General features: G+C 36.6%; 1 protein-coding gene across 3 annotated transcripts in view; it reads left to right on the top strand.

Moving 5' to 3' along the window:
* IQCM (IQ motif containing M) overlaps positions 1-21,880 on the top strand; it is a 453,243-nt gene that overhangs the window by 373,768 nt on the left and 57,595 nt on the right. For 2 of the 3 annotated variants that reach the window (XM_027599769.1, XM_027599768.2), the window contains exon 13: positions 6,242-6,403. The exons of the other annotated variant lie outside the window; for it this stretch is intronic. In XM_027599769.1, the coding sequence (XP_027455570.1) occupies positions 6,242-6,403 (162 nt within the window). The remainder of the gene's footprint in view (positions 1-6,241; positions 6,404-21,880) is intronic. 3 annotated transcript variants of the gene reach the window in all.

The raw sequence follows: 21,880 nt of genomic DNA, 5'->3' as shown, positions 1-21,880 counted from the left end.
TGAAAATGCCCTGCAACCTTCCTCTGCCTCAGTAACTGAAGATGTGATATGAGTATGATAATATGAAACTCACAGGGTTGTCAGGTTAAATATATGTGCTTTTAGGATTAAATTAGTTAATGTATATACCTGGCTTATTAGCACACCGCCATCCACATGCTAAGCTCCCCCCAAATACTATCAGTTATTGTTTTATTTATTTAATTTAAAAGCCTTTTATTGACCCTTTGTAAATATGAGACACTCCTAGGTGATAGGAGATGCAGTGAGTGCATTAGCAAACGGCCATGGACCTTGCCTGCCGGGAGCTAAAAGTCTTGTGAGGGACACAGATTTTACTCAAATAATAATATAAATAATATAATTACAAACTTCAGTAAGCATAATAGAGAAAACATGCAGAGAACAATAACTCTGGGATCTTATATTGATCTAGTCTGGTGATAGTCACAGGAGACTCTTGGGAGACATATGAAGAAGGTATAGAAGTTACTGAGGTAATGGAGGGAAGGAGAGGGGAACATGCCAGGCAGGCAGAATATCTTGAGCAAATGTTCTGAAACAGGGGGAAGCAAGGTGTATTTATGAAACTGAAAGAAAGGCAAGGTTGTTAGAGATGGAGGAGGCGGCAGGGCCAGAATGTTCAGAATCTGTTAGGACATAGTAAAGAGCTGACATTATTTTAAGAGCATCAGCAGATGAATGGATAAAGAAGATGTAGTATGTATGTATATGTATGTGTGTACACACACACACACACACACACACACACACACACACACACACAGGAATATTATGCAGCCATCAAAAAAAACACACCCTGAAATCTTGCCATTTGCAACAACGTGGATGGAACTAGAGGGTAGCGAAATAAGTCAATCAGAGAAAGACATGTATCATATGATCTCACTGATATGAGGAATTCTTTAATCTCAGGAAACAAACTGAGGGTTGCTGGAATGGTGGGGGGTGGGACGCATGGGGTGGCTGGGTGATTAGACAATGGGGAGGGTATGTGCTATGGAGAGCTCTGTGAATTGTGTACGACTGATGAATCACAGACCTGTACCTCTGAAACAAATAATACAGTATATGTTAAAAGAAAAAAAAAAGGAAGATAGTAGGAAGGGAAAAATGAAGGGGGGAAATCGGAGGGGGAGATGAGCCATGAGAGATTATGCACTCTGAGAAACAAACTGAGGGTTCTAGAGGGGAGGGGGTGGGAGGAGATGGGTTAGCCTGGTGATGGGTATTAAAGAGGGCATGTACTGCATGGAGCACTGGTGTTATATGCAAATAATGAATCATGGAACACTACATCAAAAACTAATGATGTGTGGTGATTAACATAACATAATAAAATAAAATAAAAAAATTTAAAAAATCACCAATTAAAAAAAAGAGCATCAGGAAACCATTGAATATGAAAATTTATAAAATTACTGTGGCTGCTGTTTAGAGATAAGATTGGAAGGGCCAAGAAGACTATTTAGGAGACTAAGTTGTTTGTGTCTATACAGAGGATAATTTTTTCTAGATTCTACCATCAAGTAGATGCTAGTTCCACTATAGCCAAACTGTGGAAGGAGCCCAGATGTCCATCGACAGATGAATGAATACAGAAGATGTGGTGTATATATACAATGGAGTATTACTCAGCCATCAGATATGATGAATACCTACTGTTTACACTGATGTGGATGGAACTGGAGGATATTATGCTAAGTGAAATAAATCAATTGGGGAAAGACAATTGTTATATGGTTTCACTCATATGTAGAATATAAGAAACAGTGCAGAGGACTGTAAGGAAAGGGAGGGAAAACTGAATGGGAAGAAATCAGAGAGGGAGACAAACCATGAGAGACCCTTACCTATGGGAAACAAACTGAGGGTTGCTGGAGGGGAGGTGTGTGGGGGGATGTGGTAACTGGGTGATGGGCATTAGGGAGGACACATGATGTGATGAGCCCTGGGTGTTATATGCAACTGATGAATTGTTGAACACTACATCTGAAACTAATGATGTACTATGTGTTGGCTAATTGAATTAAAAAAAAAGAATATACTAAAACTGTAAAGATAGATGGCAGAATGACAGTTGCCTTTGAAGGGGAGGGAGGTTAACCAGAAATGGGTATCAGGGATCTTTCTGGGGTGATGACATGCTCTATATCTTGATAGGGGTTTGGATGATATAGCTGTAAACATTTGCTAAACTCATTAAGCTGTACACATAAAAAAAAAAACACTTCTATCTACATGAAAGAAAAAAAAAAGATAGATGCTATTTACTGAGACAAGAAACCCTGGCACAGGACACGTTTTGGCATATAGACTTTGAGATGCCTATTCGTTAGCTAAGTGGAGTTCTCAATTAAGCGACTGGGTTTCTTGATTTTGCCACATTTTGTTAACTCTAAGATATATACTTTCATATTTTAGTGTTTCCAAAATTAAGCTATGTCTTATAATCAATGGTATGCCATAGTTAAATTTCTAGTCCTTTATATTTCTTAGTGGTGTGTAAATTGCTGGGGCCCTCAACATCTGTAATGTCTTAGATCCAACAAAATATTGTTAATGATAATAATAATAATAACAAAGAAGACCACCATAACACCAATTAGTAGCCCACAAATGACCAATTAACAAAAACTTCTGATCAGCATCCAGTAGGAACCACTGACCCTTAGAGCATCCAAAACAGTGTAGGAGTGACCAGAAAAAGCAATGGTTTCAAGACAACTGACCTTTCTTCCACCCACCCACAAGGAAGCAAGATGGAGGAAGAGACAGGAGACTGCTGTCATTATCTTAATAGGATAGAGGCTATACCAGCATCTGTTAAATGGAGGTCATCATAATGACAGTAATAACTAATGCTTAAATACTACTGGCTATAGGCTAGATGTTCCTCTAAAGACTAGATATTCTTCTAAAGACTTTACTTACATTAACCCATGTAGTCCCCATAACAACACTATAATGTAGACAGATTTACTATGATACTGAGCTGGAAAGAGGTTAGCTAACTTGCTTCAGGTCACACAGCTCATAAATGGCAGATCCAGATTCACACCCAAGCTGTTCAGCTCCAGAGCCTCTGCTATCAACCACTGCTATCTCTACCGAAGATAATTAACTACTTGGTGACCTGGGAGCAGTAGACTTACAGAAATTTTGTGTGGGCTTTTGCCACGGAAACAGACCTAGGACATACACATACTACACACACGGCTTGGGGAGGAAGGAGTACGGAAGAGCTCTTGTTCTGAGTTCTGAGAACAGTACCACTACATCTGAATCCAATGTGGCAATACTGGATAGCAGTGCAGTAAAAGGAAGGTACTCCATAGATAACAAAAATTATCAGTATCAACAAACAAAGTTAAATTCCTACTTTCAATCTTGGGATGGATAATTTGTGTCTATACAGAGGATAATTTTTTAATAAAATTAAAAGAGAACACGTTTTATAAGCTGTAGGCTTTCTAAAATTAAAAGTGTTTATCTCTAATCAACTTTGATATTAAGGAAGGTACAATCATTCAAAAATCATAATGCCTCGTTTATATAAGCTCCAAGCCTCCGTTTGTGTTACCTGATGGCAAATGGTGACATTAGCAGGACTCTGAGCTAGAAACCTTCAATGTGGGTCTGTTGTTAGAGTTCACACTGTGTCTTATTATCCTAGCAAGTGCAACATTCCACTGACTTCATGTGTTTCTGCTTAGTCTTCAATCAGAATATGCCGGTAAGAAAAAGTGGCAGTTATACATTTACCACTGTTGAGATTTTAGTTTAAGGCATTTACTTTGCCTGAAATTGGAAATGTTTGTTTTTAGGATAATACAGTACTTTATTGAAATTAACAAGCATAATCCTATCAAATAATGTTACTAAACATCCTTTTTGAAACTAAAGGAGTTAGAAAGATATAAATGTTGGGGAGGGGAGAAACCTTAAGTGCAATTCTATCTTTTCACAATAAATAGCCACAGTTATTGCTAGTTTTTCCTACTTTAATTTTCTTTATGGTTTCAAAGACAGAGACTCTGATCTATTTTGTTTCCTTACCTTGTGTGTCATGGAAAACTTCAGCATTGTATTTTATTTAGCTGTGTGATTTCTCATGATGCAGTGCTGCATCCCTAGCCTCCCTTACAAACTCGGAAGGTAACCCCCTGCCTGAGGAGCTCCCCTCTTCAACTTCTTGAAGAAGTATGACTGAGTGAAAAAGTAAGGCAGGTTCATGCTTCAGCATTGCTTTATAATAGTTCCAGCTTCCTCTCTGCTCTTGACAGATGATGTTGGCTGGTGTTGACATAGATATCACCTATATAATTCTACTATATGTAATCTTTTTAAAAAAAATCTGTATGTAATCTGTTCACACATGTGAGCATATGTGAGGAAGAGTTTTTGTTTATTTTGTTTGTTTGTTAGTTACAAGGGCACAATTTTGAAATTTCCCTTTTAAAAGGAGGCAGAAAATTCCCTAATATATGGGTATAATTGAAAGATGCAATAACATATTGTTTATTATTTTCTGACTCTCTCATCATTTCTATTATCAAAATAATACTAGATGAAAATTGATAAGACATTTATCTAGTACATATAGACATGGTACCCTATAAATGCTTTATATATCTTATGTCACTTAAAGGTTAGGATTATTCTAACAACAATTTTATGAGAACAATATTATCACCTGAAGGTAAACTGATTTGTCTAATATTTCACAGCCTGTTAATGGTGATTTGAACATTAGGACCCAGGTCTGTCTATGTCAACTGGGTGGGTCTAATTAGGAAGTAGAAACTACACGGTAATTTGAGCAGGAAGAACTTAATGTAAAGAATTATTAATTATGATCTGCTACTAAGGGGTAAAAATAACTCTAAAAATTGAGAAGAGCACATATAGGGAGTAGCCGGTACTCCTGGGTTTGAAGCAGAGCACCTAAGGAAAGGACAAAAAATTTTTTAAAAAGATTTTTACTTATTTATTTGTCAGAGAGAGGAAAAGCACAAGCAGGGGGAGTGGCAAGCAGAGCAGGCAGAGGAAGAAGCAGACTCCGTGCTGAGCAAGAAGCCCGATGCGGGACTCAATCCCAGAACCCTGGGATCATGACCTGAGCTGAGGGCAGACACTTAACCAACTGAGCCACCAGGCATCCCAGAAAGAACAAATTTTAAAGAAGACCTTCTATCCCCACCCCACTCCCACCACCGTGGAGCCACATCTTGGAGAGGGCATAGCTGTGGCCCAGCGAATGGCAGAAAAGTTCACTGAGGTAGCAGGCTAGGGCAACTCATGGGAAAGCCACTTTCTGGGGTTCTTGGGAAACTGTCCATAGCGAGGTGTCACACTGTGGAAGGTGCTGCACTATGAACTTGGTAGGAAGCTCCCAGTGTGTATTCATGTAGTGGGGGGTGGTTCCAGGAGACACCGCCCCCCCAGAAAGTGCCCTACACTGCTGGCTACTGTGCACTATAAGAGCCAACAGAAAGAAGTACCCAGAAGCAGGAAGAGCCCCTTCATCATCTAGTTCCCTCTTGGCTCTCTATGGAAGATGCTTAAAATTGTGCCTTATGGCAAAAAAGTGTTCTAGTCTCACAAGCAGGACAGTGGCAGGTGGATTATATATACCAGATTATATATTGGAAATAATAATAGGATATGCCTTATAGCTGTTTTATGAAAATTAATTGTATTAATATAAAAGCATTTGGAACAATTCCTTGCATATAGTAAGTTGTATATAAGTATTTGTATATGTATCATTATATTTTCCTATAGACCATAGCTTAGAAATATTAATTTAGTCATTCCACTTTGGGGAAATCTATGTTTAGTCCACATTTTTATCAGATTAATCTGATTTCATTGTTTACTGGCAATTAAAGATATATATGGTTATGTTATGTATAATATGAATGCTGTTCATTGGTTACCTTACTTTTTACTATACCTATTAACAATACTGCTTTAAACTTACAGTGTTTGAAGAGGATATTTGTAAATCCCTTACTCCTTAATTTTTGCTAGGAATTATCTGAACAGTAAGATTGTTGGTGGAGTACCTTTGGCTAAAGAAAACCCACGTTGTCAACATAGCCATCAGCATTCAAATTATTAAATAGTTTTTAATGTTGCATCACTTACAAGAAACACATTAGACAAAAATATCTAAAATTTAAAAATTTTTTAATATTCTCTTTTTTTTTAACAGAAGACCATGAGAAATATTCTGAACTCATCAAGAAGTTCAATGCGATTGAAATGCTATTTACACTCTACCCTCCTCAAGGTGCCCATGTGCATAATAATATACAACTTAGGTCAACTTGGCTGAGACCAATAGTAGATGGTGAAGAAGGTTATAGATACATAGGTAGGATGCTGAATCTTATTATTTCTTTTTATAATGTAGAAGAAACGACTCTTTTTAGAACTCTTATTTGTCACTTAGATAATGTAGGGTAATACATAGACCCTATAGAGTACTCATTTCAGTTCTTAAGTATTATGCCTGCAATTTAAAAAGTGGCTGTTTTAGCACGGAAGACCATAGTGGAAGGGAGGGAAAGTTGAATGGGAAGAAATCAGAGAGGGAAACAAACCGTGAGAGACACTGGACTCCAGGAACCAAACTGAGGGTTACAGAAGGGGGATGGGTGGGGGGATGGGGTAACTGGGTGAGGGGCATTATTAAGGAGGGCATGTGTGGTGATGAGCTCTGGGTGTTATATGCAACTAATGAATCCTTGAACACTACATCAAAAACTAATGATGTACTATATGCTGGCTAATTGAACATAAAAATTAAAATAATAATAAACAAAAAAATGCCTATTTTACACTTTGGTGCCTCCTCGAGAATAGTGGAAACGCACTGTGTTTTTTCATTCACCTGATGATAGACACTTGTGTTACTTTTAAAAATGTGATACTATAAGGAAAGTTACTATGAACATTCCTGCACAGGACTGTGTCTAGACAAATACTTGCATTTCTCTTAACTAAACTGTTTTCAAAGGAGTTCTGTCATTTCATATTCCCCATCAGCAGAGATCTGAGAGCTGCATTCGCTCTACAGCTACATCAGTACTTGGCGTAATCAGTTTTTCTAATTTTAACCTTTCTAATAGATATGTATTGGTATTTCATTGTGGTTTTCATTCACATTTTTCTAGTAGATAATGATATTCAACGTGTTTTCATGTATTTGTCATTGTATGTCATCACTGGTGAAGTGTCTGTTCAAATCTTTTGACCATTTTTTAATACATATTTTTTTATTTGTCAGTGTTGAAAGTCCTTTAGATATTCTGAATATAAATCCTTTAACATATATTCTCTGAAAATATTTTCTCCTAGTCTCTGTCTTATCTTTTCTATCTTTTAATAATGCCTTTTGAAGAGAAGTTTTTAATTTTGATGAAGTCCAGTTTACCCCTGTATTCTTTATGTTTTTTCTGTGATAGTCAAGATATATCAGTCAGACTTCTAGTCACAAAGTTTTCTTCTAGAAATTTTATACTTTTGGGTTTTATATTTCAGTGTATAATCTATCCTGAGTTATTCTCTTTTTGTACTTGGCTTAAGGTATATGTTGAAGTTGTTTTGTTTTGTTTTTAATTTAACGTGTTGATATCCAAATGTGCTAGTGCTATTTGTTGAAAAGACTATCTTTCTATGAATTAACTTTGTATTTTGGCAAAAACAAATAGACTAAGAAGATATATAGATGGCAAATAAGCACGTGAAAAGATGATCAATATCATTAGTCATTAGGGAAATATAAATTAAAGCCACAATGGGAATACTCAACTATTAGAAAGACTAAAATAAAATTTGAAAATATAACAATGCCAAGTCTGGCAAGGATGTAGAGCAACTAAAACACTCATTCATTGCTGGTGGAAATGCAAAATGATGCAATCAATTTGTAAATATTTTGGTTCTTTCTTATGAAGTTAAGTTACTCTAACCATAAACCCAGCCATCTTACTCCTGGGTAATTGCCCAAGAGAAATGAAAGTGTCTGTTTACCAAAAACTTATATATAAGTGTATATAGTTGCTTTAGTCCTAATTGCCAAAAGCTGGAAAAAACATAAATGTTCTTCAACTGGTAAGTAGATAAACAAAATTTGTTACCTCTACACAATGAATTATTTTCAGCTATAAAAGGGAATGAACTATTGATGTACACAACAACATGAATTTCAGATGCATCATGTTAAGTGAAAGAAGCCAAATTCATAGGCTTTATATAGATTCTATTTAAATGACACTTTGGAAAAAGCAAACTATAGGGACAGAGATCAGTCCAGTGTTTGCAGGGCTTAGAGCTGGTAGGAGGGTTAGATTACAAAGAGGCAGCATGAAGGAGTTCATAGGGTGATGGAATTATTCTGTCTCTTGATCATGATAGTGGTTATATGGCTCTAGAAATTAGTCACAATGAACTGTATACCAAAAGAGTGAATTTTACTGTAAATAAAATTTTAGAAATAAACACAAAATAAAAGAAGAAAAGAATTTATATGAATGACAAACAAGTCCAAAAAGATGTGCATCATTATTACTCATTAGGGGAATGTAAATTAAAACACAATGGAATATAACTACTTACTATAATGGCTAAAATTAAAAATTGAACATACCAAGTGTTGGCAGGGATGGGTAGCAACTTTACCACTAATACTCTGCCATTGCAAATATAAAATGGTAAAAACACTTTGCAAAATAGTTTGATGTTTTCTTAAAAAGTTAAACATTTATCTATTTTATGACCCCACCATACCACTCCTAGATATTTACCCAAGACAAAAGAATGTATATTTACATATAAAGACTTGTACATGAATGTTCATAGATCTCTTTTTTTATGAAAGACTCAAACTAGAAACAGGTCAAATGACTATCTACAGATGAAAGGATAAACAAATTGTGATATATACATCAGAATACTTCTAACTCAGCAACATAAAAGAACTATGGACAGTATTGATACAGGTAACATGACTGAATTTCAAAAAAATCATGTTGAGTGAAAGAAATCAGACAAAAAAAGAGGACAAGAGTATGATTCCATTTATAAAAAAGTCTAGAGAATGCAAACTAAACCTTGTGACAGAAGCAAATCTGTGTTTACCTGGGATGGGGGTGGGAAGTGGAAGTGAAATGTAATGGGTTACAAAATTTTGGGGTGATAGAAATGTTTATTATCTTCATTGTGGTGATGGTTCCATGTACATATGCATATGTCAATATTCATCAAAGTGTACACTTTAAATATGTGCAGTTTTCATTTATACTTCAATAAAACTATAAAAATAAAGTTGGAAACATAAATTTAAAGAACCAAGATACTGAAATTTGTATTTTGGTCATATTTTTGAGAAATGACTTCTCTTTAAGTTTTAAAACCAGCATTTTAGAACTTATCTACGGAGAGCCACAGATTTAGTGCACTCATTGGGCTAGTGCATATGATGGCCTACTTATGTGCTCTTTTCTGATAGAGAGCATAGAGGAAGAAAAGGAGAGAAAGAGAAGGAAAATTATGAAAAAGATAATTGAGGGTTTTAGGCTCTGTAAGATTAATCAAGACCCTGGTTGCGATTTATCTTCTTTTTGCTATTTTCCACCTGAACACTACCACGATGTGACCCATATAATTCTAAAAGACTTGTGTTCATTGTTTATATAGCCTATTTGTGAATACTTGGTACAAATAAAACAAACATAAAGGAAATATGCAAGAGGCAGTATGTCGTAAGGTAAAGACTCCATCTTCTGAGGTTTTATGCTTATCTTTTCCCTTTTTAGTAAGTGACCAAGGTCTTGCATCTTTTTGAATTACAGTTGTTATTAAATTGATAGACAGAATAGTTTGCAGCATTTGCCTTGAGAAAGATTAGTTTGCTTTCTGAAACTCAGTATCTGCTCCACTAGAAACATTTTAGGGAAGATAGCTCTGGGAATTTATTATATGTCCCAACATTAATAATACTCCACAATGTAAGCACTCCTGTTTATTGATTTCACTCTGTAGATTTAGAGAAGTATCATCAGCAAGAACTGAGGAGTAGTTAATAGAATTACTGAATGCTCTATAAATGGCATGGGTTGCTAACAAATTATGTAGTATTAGGACCATACATATTCTAAAAATATTCATTATATCCATGTTTTTACACCCCATAATTCCTATAACAGTGGTTTGAAAGTCACTGGAATGCAGCATAAGTCATGACTTCAAATTGCTTAATATATACAAACTATTTCTTCTGAATCATAATTTTATAATTTTTAGATCAGTGAAGGAAAAAAAAAAGGCTTTACATTTTTCTCCAGGAACATAGGTTTTGTCAAAATTATTTTCAGAAAATAAGTTTAACAAATCTTTTAGAAGGCTTGTATCTTTTGTTACCTTTCCTTATGAGCTGTCTGTCCTTCAGTTTCCTGGTATTATGGCCTGTCACAGACACGCTGAACTTGTTTTTCACCTTCATTAAGTGTTTGTGACTTTGGTGGATTCTCCACCTGGAAGCTGTAGATTATATTAAGGAACTCCTGGAATTCTAATGGGAATACCTTGAAAAGAGTAGGTTAGCCATTATCTTTCAAGAAAATCATTTAGAGAATACAAATGAATGATTAAATTACTTTCTCAAACCAATGGTGCATTCTTAACTGGAATCATATTATTATATTAATGTAAGGTTTCTAATTAGTTCAGATCATGAATAATGAGCAAAGACCTCTAGTTCCACTGCTTCTTTTCCATGTATCATTTCCAGCTCTCCATATAGTAAATTTTACTTACCCTTATAATATATGGTTATTTAAGTTATGTAATTAATACTGGAACTGACTTCCTGTCCTAATCACTGTTTTGTTACCCATTATAAAAGTACAAGATATCTTTTATGCTATTCAGTTTATTCCACTGCCTTCAGGCAAGACCTGATGTACATTAACCAAATGAGAATCTCATCTTTAAAGACTCTGGCAATTACATAATTGTCCTTGACAGTCAGGTCTGATTTTTGATGATGATCTCTCTCAGAACTTTCTACTCTGCAACATTAGACTCTTTTCTTAGACATGCTTCATTACAGTTGTAACTTTTTCACTATCCACAAAATTAAGGCTATGCATAGATTAATAAGAATCTTTCTTTTTCAGTAATAGGTCTTTTAAAATATTATTCCTCACAAGTCCTCTTTCTAATCCTTAATGTCTTCTGGCTCTTCTCTCTAAACATTTTCCAAATTTTCTTGTTTCTTTTAAGTGACAGAACTCAGAGGAAGATATGATAATCCAATATATCTAATTTATTGTGAGTATAATCCAGCTTCTACATGTTCTGCTTATATCTTTGCACTTGTCTTAAACTTTTAAAATACACATCTCAGGGGCACCTGGGTGGCTTAATCGGTTAAGCATCAACTCTTGGTTTTGGCTCAGGTCATGATCTCATGGGTTGTGGGATCAAGCCCTGTGCAGGGGTCTGCTCTCAGCGGGGAGTCTGCTTGACAATTGTCTCCCTCTGTCCCCACCCCCACCAAATAAATAAACCTTTAAAATACACATCTCAGCATTTGGATTTCTAGCCATCATTATTCTCTCCTTTTGGGGGGGCCATATTTCCTTTAATTATTGCTCTGTGTATGATCTATTTTGCCTTCTTAAATTTGGTATCCTGATTTGTCCTGATTATCCTTAACTTATTTAGGACATAGACACTTATTAAGTTTTGAACCTATTCTTCGAGGTGTTTTGTAAGATTAATTATTGAAAAATGAAAAACTCAAATAAATCCTTTTGAAGGGAGCTTCATATACTTTATATGACTTATATATGTGCCAGTACAGGAAATGGTCTCTTATAGTTTGGATAAGTTTTTTTTTTTTATTGTTATGTTACTCACCATACATTACATCATTAGTTTTGGATGTAGTGTTCCATGATTCATTGTTTGTGCATAACACCCAGTGCTCCACGCAGAACGTGCCCTCTTTAATACCCATCACCAGGCCAACCCATCCCCCCACCCCCCTCCCCTCTAGAACCCTCAGTTTGTTTTTCAGAGTCCATCGTCTCTAATGGTTCGTCTCCCCCTCCGACTTACTCCCCTTCATTCTTCCCCTCCTGCTATCTTCTTCTTTTTCTTTTTTCTTAACATATATTGCATTATTTGTTTCAGAAGTACAGATCTGTGATTCAACAGTCTTGCACAATTCACAGTGCTCACCATATCACATACCCTACCCACTGTCTATGACACAGCCACCCCATCCCTCCCACCCTCCACCACTCCAGCAACCCTCAGTTTGTTTCCTGAGATTAAGAATTCCTCATATCAGTGAGGTCATATGACACATGTCTTTCTCTGATTGACTTATTTCACTCAGCATAACACCCTCCAGTTCCATCCACGTCGTTGCAAATGGCAAGATCTCATTCCTTTTGATAGCTGCATAATATTCCATTGTGTATATATACCACTTCTTCTTTATCCATTCACCTGTCGATGGACATCTTGGCTCTTTCCACAGTTTGGCTGTTGTGGACATTGCTGCTATAAACTTTGGGGTGTACGTACCCCTTCGGATCCCTATATTTGTATCTTTGTGGTAAATACCCAGTAGTGCAATTGCTGGATCGTATGGTAGCTCTATTTTCAACTGTTTGAGGAACCTCCATACTGTTTTCCAGAGTGGCCACACCAGCTTGCATTCCCACCGACAGTGTAGAGGGTTCCCCTTTCTCCGCATCCCCGCCAACATCTGTCGTTTCCTGACTTGTTAATTTTAGCCATTCTGATGGGTGTGAGGTGGTATCTCATTGAGGTTTTGATTTGGATTTCCCTGATGCCGAGCAATGTTGAGCACTATTTCATGTGTCTGTTGGCCATTTGGATGTCTTCTCTGAAAAAATGTCTGTTCATGTCTTCTGCCCATTTCTTGATTGGATTATTTGTTCTTTGGGTGTTGAGTTTGATAAGTTCTTTATAGATTTTGGATACTAGCCCTTTATCTGATATGTCATTTGCAAACATTTTCTCCCATTCTGTCGGTTGTCTTTTGGTTTTGTGGACTGTTTCTTTTGCTGTGCAAAAGCTTTTTATCTTGATGAAATCCCAATAGTTCATTTTTGCCCTTGCTTCCCTTGCCTTTGGCGATGTTTCTAGGAAGAAGTTGCTGTGGCTGAGGTCGAAGAGGTTGCTGCCTGTGTTCTCCTTTAGGATTTTGATGGACTCCCGTCTCACGTTTAGGTCTTTCAACCATTTGGAGTCTATTTTTGTGTGTGGTGTAAGGAAATGGTCCATTTTCAATCTTCTGCATGTGGCTGCCCAATTTTCCCAACACCATTTGTTGAAGAGACTGTCTTTTTTCCATTGGACATTCTTTCCTGCTTTGTCAAAGATAAGTTGACCATAGAGTTGAGGGTCCATTTCTGGGCTCTCTATTCTGTTCCATTGATCTATGTGTCTGTTTTTGTGCCAGTACCATACTGTCTTGATGATGACAGCTTTGTAATAGAGCTGAAAGTCCGGAATTGTGATGCCACCAGCTTTGCTTTTCTTTTTCAAGATTCCTCTGGCTATTCGGGGTCTCTTCTGGTTCCATAAAAATTTTAGGATTCTTTGTTCCATTTCTTTGAAAAAAGTGGATGGTATTTTGATGGGGATTGCATTGAATGTGTAGATTGCTCTAGGTAGCATTGACATCTTCACAATGTTTGTTCTTCCAATCCATGAGCATGGAACGTTTTTCCATTTCTTTGTGTCTTCAATTTCTTTCATGAGTATTTTATAGTTTTCTGAGTACAGATCCTTTGCCTCTTTGGTTAAATTTAGTCCTAGGTATCTTATGGTTTTGGGTGCAATTGTAAATGGGATCGACTCCTTGATTTGTCTCTCTTCTGTCTTGTTGGTGGTGTATAGGAATACCACTGATTTCTGTGCATGGATTTTATATCCTGCTACTTTACTGAATTCCTGTATGAGTTCTAGCAGTTTTGGGGTGGAGTCTTTTGGGTTTTCCACATACAGTATCATATCATCTGCAAAGAGTGAGAGTTTGACTTCCTCTTTGTTGATTTGGATGCCTTTGATTTCTTTCTGTTGTCTGATTGCTGTGGCTAGGACTTCTAATACTATGTTGAATAACAGTGGGGAGAGTGGACATCCCTGCCGTGTTCCTGACCTTAGGGGAAAAGCTCTCAGCTTTTCCCCATTGAGAATGATATTTGCTGTAGGTTTTTCATAGATGGCTTTTATGATATTGAGGTATGTACCCTCTATCCCTATACTCTGAAGAGATTTGATCAAGAAAGGATGCTGTACTTTGTCAAATGCTTTTTCTGCATCTATTGCGAGGATCATATGATTCTTGTTCTCTCTTTTGTTAATGTATTGTATCACGTTGATTGATTTGCGGATGTTGAACCAACCTTGCAGCCCAGGGATAAATCCCACTTGGTCGTGGTGAATAATCCTTTTAATGTACTGTTGGATCCTATTGGGTAGTATTTTGGTGAGAATTTTTGCATCCTTGTTCATCAAGGATATTGGTCTGTAATTCTCCTTTTTGATGGGGTCTTTGTCTGGTTTGGGGATCAAGGTAATGGTGGCCCCATAAAATGAGTTTGGAAGTTTTCCTTCCCTTTCTATTTTTTGGAACAGTTTCAGGAGAATAGGTATTAATTCTTCTGGAAATGTGTCTGGTAGAATTCCCCTGGGAAGCCATCTGGCCCTGCGCTTTTGTTTGTTGGGAGATTTTTGATGACTGCTTCAATTTCCTTAGTGGTTATAGGTCTGTTCAGGTTTTCTATTTCTTCCTGGTTCAATTTTGGTAGTTCATACATCTCTAGGAATGCATCCATTTCTTCCAGGTTATCTAATTTGCTGGCATAGAGTTGCTCATAATATGTTCCTATAATTGTTTGTATTTCTTTGGTGTTGGTTGTGATCTCTCCTCTTTCATTCATGATTTTGTTGATTTGGGTCATTTCTCTTTTCTTTTTGATCAGTCTGGCCAGGGGTTTATCAATCTTGTTCATTCTTTCAAAGAACAAGCTCCTAGTTTTGTTGATCTGTTCTACTGTTCTTTTGGTTTCTAGTTCATTGATTTCTGCTCTGATCTTTATTATTTCGCTTCTCCTGCTGGGTTTAGGCTTTATTTGCTCTTCTTTCTCCAGCTCCTTTAGGTGTAGGGTTAGGTTGTATATTTGAGACCTTTCTTGTTTCTTGAGAAAGGCTTGTATTGCTCTATACTTTCCTCTCAGGACTGCCTTTGCTGCATCCCAAAGATTTTGAACAGTTGTGTTTTCATTTTCATTGGTTTCCATGAATTTTTTAAATTCTTCTTTAATTTCCTGGTTGACCCATTCATTCTTTAGTAGGTTGCTCTTCAGCCTCCATGTATTTGAGTTCTTTCCGACTTTCCTCTTGTGATTGAGTTCTAGTTTCAAAGCATTGTGGTCTGAAAATATGCAGGGAATAATGCCAGTCTTTTGGTACCAGTTGAGACCTGATTTGTGACCTAGGATGTGATCAATTCTGGAGAATGTTCCATGGACACTAGAGAAGAATGTGTATTCCATTGCTTTGGGATGGAATGTTTTGAATATGTCTGTGAAGTCCATTTGGTCCAGTGTGTCATTTAAAGTCTTTATTTCCTTGTTGATCTTTTGCTTAGATGATCTGTCCATTTCAGTGATGGGGGTGTTAAAATCCCCCACTATTATTGTATTGTTGTCAGTGTGTTTCTTTGCTTTTGTTATTAATTGCCTTATAAAATTGGCTGCTCCCATGTTAGGGGCATAGATATTTACAATTGTTAGATCTTCTTGTTGGATAGACCCTTTAGGTAGGATATAGTGTCCTTCTTCATCTCTTATTACAGTCTTTGTTTTAAAATCTAACTTGTCTGATATAAGGATTGCCCCCCCCCCCAGCTTTCTTTTGGTGTCCATTAGCATGGTAAATGGTTTTCCACCCCCTCACTTTCAATCTGGGGGTGTCTTTGGGTCTAAAATGAGTCTCTTGCAGACAGCATATGGATGGGTCTTGTTTTTTAATCCAATCTGATAGCCTGTGTCTTTTGATTGGGGCATTTAGCCCTTTTACATTCAGGGTAACTATTGAAAGGTATGAATTTAGTGCCATTGTATTGCCTGTAGGTGACTGTTACTATATATTGTCCGTGTTCCTTTCTGATCTATGTTGCTTTTAGGCTCTCTTTTTGCTTAGAGGACCCCTTTCAATATTTCTTGTAGGTCTGGTTTCGTGTTTGTAAATTCCTTTAGTTTTTGTTTGTCCTGGAAGCTTTTTATCTCTCCTTCAATTTTAAATGACAGCCTCACTGGATATAGTATTCTTGGCTGCATATTTTTCTCCTTTAGTGCTCCGAAGATCTCATGCTAGTCCTTTCTGGCCTACCAGGTCTCTGTGCATAGATCTGTTGCCAATCTAATGTTTCTACCATTGTAGGTTACATATCTCTTCTCCCGAGCTGCTTTCAGGATTTTCTCTTTGTCTCTGAGACTCGTAAGTTTTACTATTAGATGTCGGGGTGTTGACCTATTTTTATTGATTTTGAGAGGGGTTCTCTGTGCCTCCTGGATTTTGATGCCTGTTTCCTTCCTCACATTAGGGAAGTTCTCTGGTATTATTTGCTCCAATATACCTTCTGCCCCCCTCTCTCTTTCTTCTTCTTCTGGGATCACAATTATTCTAATGTTGTTTCATCTTATCGTATTGCTTATCCCTTGAATTCTGCCCTCGTGATCCTGTAGTTGTTTCTCTCTCTTTTTCTCAGCCTCTTTATTTTCCATCATTTGGTCTTCTATATCGCTGATTCTCTCTTCTGCCTCATTTATCCTAGCATTTAGTGCCCCCATTTTTTATTGCACCTCATTAATAGCCTTTTTGATTTTGACTTGGTTAGATTTTAGTTCTTTTATTTCTCCAGAAAGCATTTCTCTAATAACTTCCACGCTTTTCTCAAGCCCAGCTAGTATCTTTAAAGTGATGATTCTGAACTCTAGGTCCGACATCGTACTAATGTCCGTCTTGAGTAAGTCCCTGGCTGACGGTACTACCTCTTGTTCTTTTTGCTGAGGTGATTTTTTTCGTCTTGTCATTTTGTCCAGAGGAGAATAGATGAATGAGAGAACAAAATGCTAACAGGTTAACAACGTCCCCAGCAAATATACTCTATACAAATCAGAAAAGACCTGAAACCAGGGGAAAAGAAAGGGAAAGAAAGAAAAAAGAAAGAGAAAAAAGAACAAAAAGAAAAAGATAAAAGCAAAAACAGAGCAATACAAAATAAACAGAATATGATCAAACATGATCAGGCTAGTGCATAGATCAGTGCCACACACTAGATTTTGGGCGTGTTTTGGTCTGTTAGAAAAAAGTGCCTCCTAAAATTTTAAAGGAAGAAAGACATATATGTACAAGATAAGGGTTGATACAAAGAAGGGATGGAAGATGACTGTAAAGATGAAAATTATAAAAGATTTTATGAAAGGAATTGATAAGATAAGAAGTTGTTTGAAAAAAGAAAGAAGAAGATTTAAAAAAAAAAGAAAAAAAGGGAGAGATTGTGATCAGGCAGGAGACTAGAACAAAGCCATACACTAGTGATTTAGGGTATATTTTGATCTGTGAGAAGAAATTGTATCTCAAAATTTTAAAGAGAGAACAACTTATATATATATGCCAAAAGTAAGGGTAACTACTATGAAGGGATAAAATATGACTCTAAAAATGAAAAATAAAAAATGTTTTTTTTAAAAAAGGGATTGATAAGATGTTGGTTGAAAAAGGGAAAAAGAAAAATTTAAAAAAGTTAAAAAATTTAACTTTGAAAAACTAATGCATCATAGTAAAAAAAGTCATGAATTCTATGTGCAGTATTCCCCTAGCGCTGGAGTTCTCCATTCTCCTTGATCGGTAAACTTGGTTTTGGATTGCTGGCTGTCTGTGCTGATCTTCTGGGGGAGGGGCCTGTTGCCGTGGTTCCCAGATGTCTTTGCCGGAGGCGGAATTGCCTCGCCCTTGTTGGTCCGGGCTAAGCAAGCTGCTCGGGTTTGCTCTCAGGAGCTTTTGTTCCCTGCAAGCTCTCGGTACAGATTTGGAGGACCAGGGTGAAAATGGTGGCCTCCCAATCTCCACCTGGAGGAGCTGAGAACTCGGGGCCCCGCTCCTCAGTGCACCCCCAGAGAAAAGCAGTCACTCCCGTCTCCCCGGTCTTTGGCCGCACTCCATGCTCACCCGGCCTGTGACCGAGCATTTCTATCTCTGGCACCCGACCCCGTGTGGAGTCTCCAAACCCAGCAGATCCCTGCGGTGCGCTCCTGCGCTGCTCCTCCCCGGGGAGGAAGGGGAGTCTCCCCAGCTCTGCTGCTTGTTGGGTCCCTGCTGGAGGAGCAGTGGCCCGACTGGGCCGTGGATCACAGTTTATGGCCACCCCGAGCTGAGAGCCCGCACCTCGGCTCTGTCTCTGCAGCTGGCTTCCCTGCTCCAATATTTGGGAGCTCTGTTGCACTCAGGCACCCCCGGTTTTTCTGTGACCCCGAGGGTCCTGAGACCACACTGTCCTGCAAGGGTTCCCCCCCCCCCCCCCCGCTTAGCCACTGGAGCGACATCCTTCAGCCCAACCGACTTCTAAAAGTTCCGATTTTGTGCTCTGCGGCTCTATCACTTCCCAGAAGCGGCCAGTGGAGGCCCCCTCCCCCGCCGTCTATCCTCCCGAATATTGCCTCGGATTCACTTCTTGGCACGTCCTACCTTCCAGTAAGTGGTCGCTTCTCTGTTCAGAGAGTTGTTGCTACTCTCCTCTTCGATCTCCTGTTGAGTTCGTAGGTGTTCAGAATGGTTTGATCCCTATTCAGCTGAATTCCTGAGACCAGACAAAATCCAGGTCTCCTACTCCTCTGCCATCTTGCTCCACCCCCCTAGTTTGGATAAGTTTAAATGTACTATGGTTAGTTCGATGTCTTGCTTAGCCTATGGATTACCTGCTTGCTTGAGGAAAATAATATCATTAAAAACTATATTTTGTATTTAGTTGGACTTATAAAGTTGTTTGGGTACATACCCATTGATCTCCCTTTTTACCAACTATAAACTGCCAGCATCTCCACTTTTATGTTATTTAGTGTCCCTTTGATTTTCCTTGTTAAGGGCAAATTATGTGACTATGTTTTCATGAGGGTAATTGCTGGTGGAACAATGTATTTTATTTTTAGATGATGGTTCATTTAATTAAAACTCCCAACATTTGGTATACTCACAGAAATGATTCACAGAGAGATAAAAATGAATGCTATATTGTATCTGGTGAAAGTGGTCAAGTTATTACAAATTCTTTCAACTGAGGGCAACTGTGGGAAAGTTATTACAAATTCTTTAGGGTGATGAATTAGATCTTGCTCATTTAATGGAATGAATGCATTCTATGTGAATTCCATTTTTTCTTGGACTTCATTGATCAAATCAGAGATATGTCTCCCACTCATCCAGTTGCACTAGGCAGGCTACTGGACTACTGGGGATGTAATGTACAACATGATTACTATAGCTAACACAGCTATGTGATATATAGGAAATTTATTAAGAGAGTAAATCCTAAGAGTTCTCATCACAAGGAGGAAATTGTTTTCCTTGTTTTTCCTTTTCTTCTACTGTATTTATATCAGAAGATAGATATTAGCTAAATCTATTATGGTAATCATTTCACAATGTATATAAATCAATTCATCATGCTGTATGCCTTAAACTTATATGGTGATACATGTCAATTATTTCTCAATAAAACCAGTAAAAAATAAATGTGATTTTCTTACATAATGTTATAGCAGAATATTTGAAATTTGTGCAGGATATTGGACATTTCTTTGTTGTACATACTGTGTCATTTATTGAAGGAAATAATGTATCCCAGGCCCCTACCCAATACAAGCTAATTTATCTCCTCCCAATCATTATGATAAGTGATACCACATTCTCAAAGTTCCAAAATATTCCCTAAGAGAGGTTTCATACTTCATAAGATCCTCTGTGCTAAAAATAAATACATAAATAATTATATGTATGCATGTGTGTATATACATATATATATATATATATATACAGACACTCAGATCTTGTTATATGTAATTTATAAAATATATATGTATATATAATATTTTAAAACTGAAAACCAATTGTAATTTTAGTTTGTTGAGTGAGGGGTAAATAGGGTTGAACAGCTTAGCAGTTTGTGGTATCTACTGATTGTTATGATGGTAGAATGACATTTAATGTCATATTAATTCATATTTATTTATTTTGTACTCTTCATTTTTGTAAAGATTTATTCATTTATTTTAGAGAGAAGGAACATGAGAGGGGGGAGGGGCCGAGGGAGAGGGAGGGATAGAATCTTAAGCAGACTCCATGCTGACCAGAGAGCCTATTGTGGGGCTCAATTTTACAACCTGAGATCACTACCTGAGCCAAAACCAAGAGTCGGACACTTAGCCGACTGAGCCACCCAGGTGTCCCCATTTTGTACTGTTTAAATAAGACTAAAAACTATACATTTTATATTATTTTCTCATTTCATCTTCATAATCTATATAATAGTTGTTTTTATTGAACTCATTTTACAGAGGACATGTATCTTAGAAAGCCTAAATAGCTTGCCTTAAATCATCCAGCTACTGGGGAGTGCCACGAGGATTTCAGCTCAGACATTCTAAACCTAAGCAAGCACTTACCACCTTACTATATACTGCAGTAAATGTGGTGATTTATTTTGAATCATCAAGAAAATATTAAATTATGATTATTCTTTCAGAATTCAGGTATATAATAATTTATCTTAAAGAAATCATGTGTATAGATGTATGTATGATAGTAATTACAATTTTGTAATTACTGCACATGTTGAAACAATGTAAAGTCCCAGTAATAGGGGAATGGTTAAATATACTGTGGTTCATGAATAAAATGAAGTTCTATATAACCATTAAAATTAGGTTACTGAGTATTTACTTATAGGGAAATAAAAAATACATTTTATAATAGAATGATATGTATATTATATATACATGGTTGCATCAATTGAATGTAAAAATATGCAAATTTTAATCTTATATTGCGTTAATCAAGTGGACTTTATTCTAGTATGCCTGAATTTTCTAATTGTTCTGTACATTTTACACGTTTTACTGTACATTTCTTGTTTAACAATAATCAAAAAATCATTAGGGACTTGGAAAATATCATTTTGAACTTCCATATGCAAGCTATATTCTTTATATTAAAAATCAAAAAGTTTTGTCTATGTTTACATTGTTTTTCATTGATAAATTTATCTTTATATTATTTTGATTTTGCTGTGTTGAACTATAGTGAAAAGAATATTTATCAAATAAAAATAAAATACAGCATTTCAAATAATGGAGAAATGAATGAAACCTTTTTCTAATTTTATTTTACAAAACCATTTAAATGGTTTTGTATTTAAAACTACATTTCAGGTGTGAAAATATAATACTTCTTTGAAACATCTCTTCCTCTGATAGTTCTATAAGCTTTTGAGAACACACTTTACTTAATTATCCTTATTCCCACTTAGCACATAGTAGGCATTTATGCATTAACTATTTGTTATATGAATCATACACGAAGTATTACTACAGCATTTAAGCTATTGTTTTTCATGTTAAAGGTAAATACTTTTTTCCATCAATATATTAAAGTTACTTTTGTTTACTCTTTCCGGATTCCTTCAAAGATTACTGTAACATGTTACAGCTATACTATAGTGCAGCACAGTTCTTTAATATTT

The sequence above is a fragment of the Zalophus californianus genome, chromosome 2 (assembly GCF_009762305.2).
Source record: "Zalophus californianus isolate mZalCal1 chromosome 2, mZalCal1.pri.v2, whole genome shotgun sequence".
Classification (NCBI taxonomy): Eukaryota; Metazoa; Chordata; class Mammalia; order Carnivora; family Otariidae; genus Zalophus; species Zalophus californianus.
This window is presented reverse-complemented; position numbering and strand designations above follow the sequence as displayed.